This window comes from Tupaia chinensis, unplaced genomic scaffold, assembly GCF_000334495.1.
Source record: "Tupaia chinensis unplaced genomic scaffold, TupChi_1.0 Scaffold145396_1, whole genome shotgun sequence".
NCBI lineage: Eukaryota > Metazoa > Chordata > Mammalia > Scandentia > Tupaiidae > Tupaia > Tupaia belangeri.
The window spans coordinates 5,801,135-5,802,274 of record NW_006205257.1 but is presented as its reverse complement, the minus strand read 5'-3'; the positions used below and the strand labels follow the sequence as shown (position 1 = coordinate 5,802,274).

Here is a 1,140-nt window from a genome sequence, read left to right as displayed (position 1 = left end):
CTCTCCGCGCCCAGGCTTCCGCCGCCGTCGCGCCCCCAGCGGGAGATGGAACAGCGGAACCGGCCCGGCGCCCTCGGATACCTGCCGCCTCTGCTACTGCACGCCTTGCTGCTCTTCCTGGCCGACGGTGAGCGCGGGAACTTTGCTGCCGCGGTGGGCTGGGGGGTCTTTGCTGGGGCCACCAGACCCAGACTGCCCCGGCCGCCCGCGAGAAGGAGAAGGGGAAGGCTTCACGGTCTGGAGCTACTCCAGTGTACAGCCCCGGCCCTGAGGGGTAGTGGGAGAGCAGCGAAGGGTCGCTGCAGCGGTAGCGTCCGACCCTGAGTCCTTCGGAGTCTCGCCTGGCTCTGGCTACAGAGAGGAGGCCTGTGGGGAACGGGAGTTAGAGAACCCCAGCCTGGCTCTGGCGATGTGGCCCGGCGCCGGGAAGAAGCATGAGCCGCCCCTGTCGCTCAGCCCTGAGTGGAGAAAAGCAGCCTGCAGCCGTGGCCGGTCCCTGCTGCGGCCCTGCAGCTGCTAAACCGAACTTTGCTAGCGCCTCCGGCCGAGGGCCACCGAGTAACTGGGAGGTGGGGAGAAGGGGGGCGCAAGGCCAGCAAACTGGGGACCGACCGCCTCCCCTCGGGTTGCCCCAGGCCCCCGCCCTACAGCTGGTCACGCCTCTTTCTCACCCCGCCCCCAGCTACATTTACTGAAGTCCCCAAAGATGTGACAGTACGGGAAGGAGACGACATCGAAATGCCCTGCGCGTTCCGGGCCAGTGGAGCCACCTCATATTCGCTGGAAATTCAGTGGTGGTATCTCAAGGAGCCGCCCCGGGAGCTGCTACACGAGCTGGCGCTCAGCGTGCCAGGCGCCCGGAGCAAGGTAACCCGCCGCCCACGCAGCGCCGGCGCTCACCCGGCTCAGGCCGCTAGGACTGTCCCAGGGAGGAAGGCAGCTGGGTTCACCCGCTTGGGGCGCCGCCCTGTGGCGCAGCCCATCTCCCACCCACCCCCCACCTTCCGCATCCCTACAGTATCTTCGAAGTAAGCTGTTGTTACCCTCCAAACCTGTCAATTCGACAGTTTCCCTTTTCCCCAAAAAACCTCTCGGAACTCCATGCACGCTTAGTCTCTAAAAAACGCACACCTCATCCAG

The 1,140-nt window shown here is 65.6% G+C and overlaps 1 protein-coding gene across 1 annotated transcript in view; it reads left to right on the top strand.

The window, feature by feature from the left end:
* Positions 1-10: 10 nt before the first annotated feature.
* VSTM2B (V-set and transmembrane domain containing 2B) overlaps positions 11-1,140 on the top strand; it is a 31,294-nt gene continuing 30,164 nt past the window's right edge. The window contains 2 exon segments of the mRNA XM_014583994.1: positions 11-127; positions 683-867. Coding sequence (XP_014439480.1) covers positions 46-127; positions 683-867 — 267 coding nt within the window. The 5' untranslated portion in view covers positions 11-45.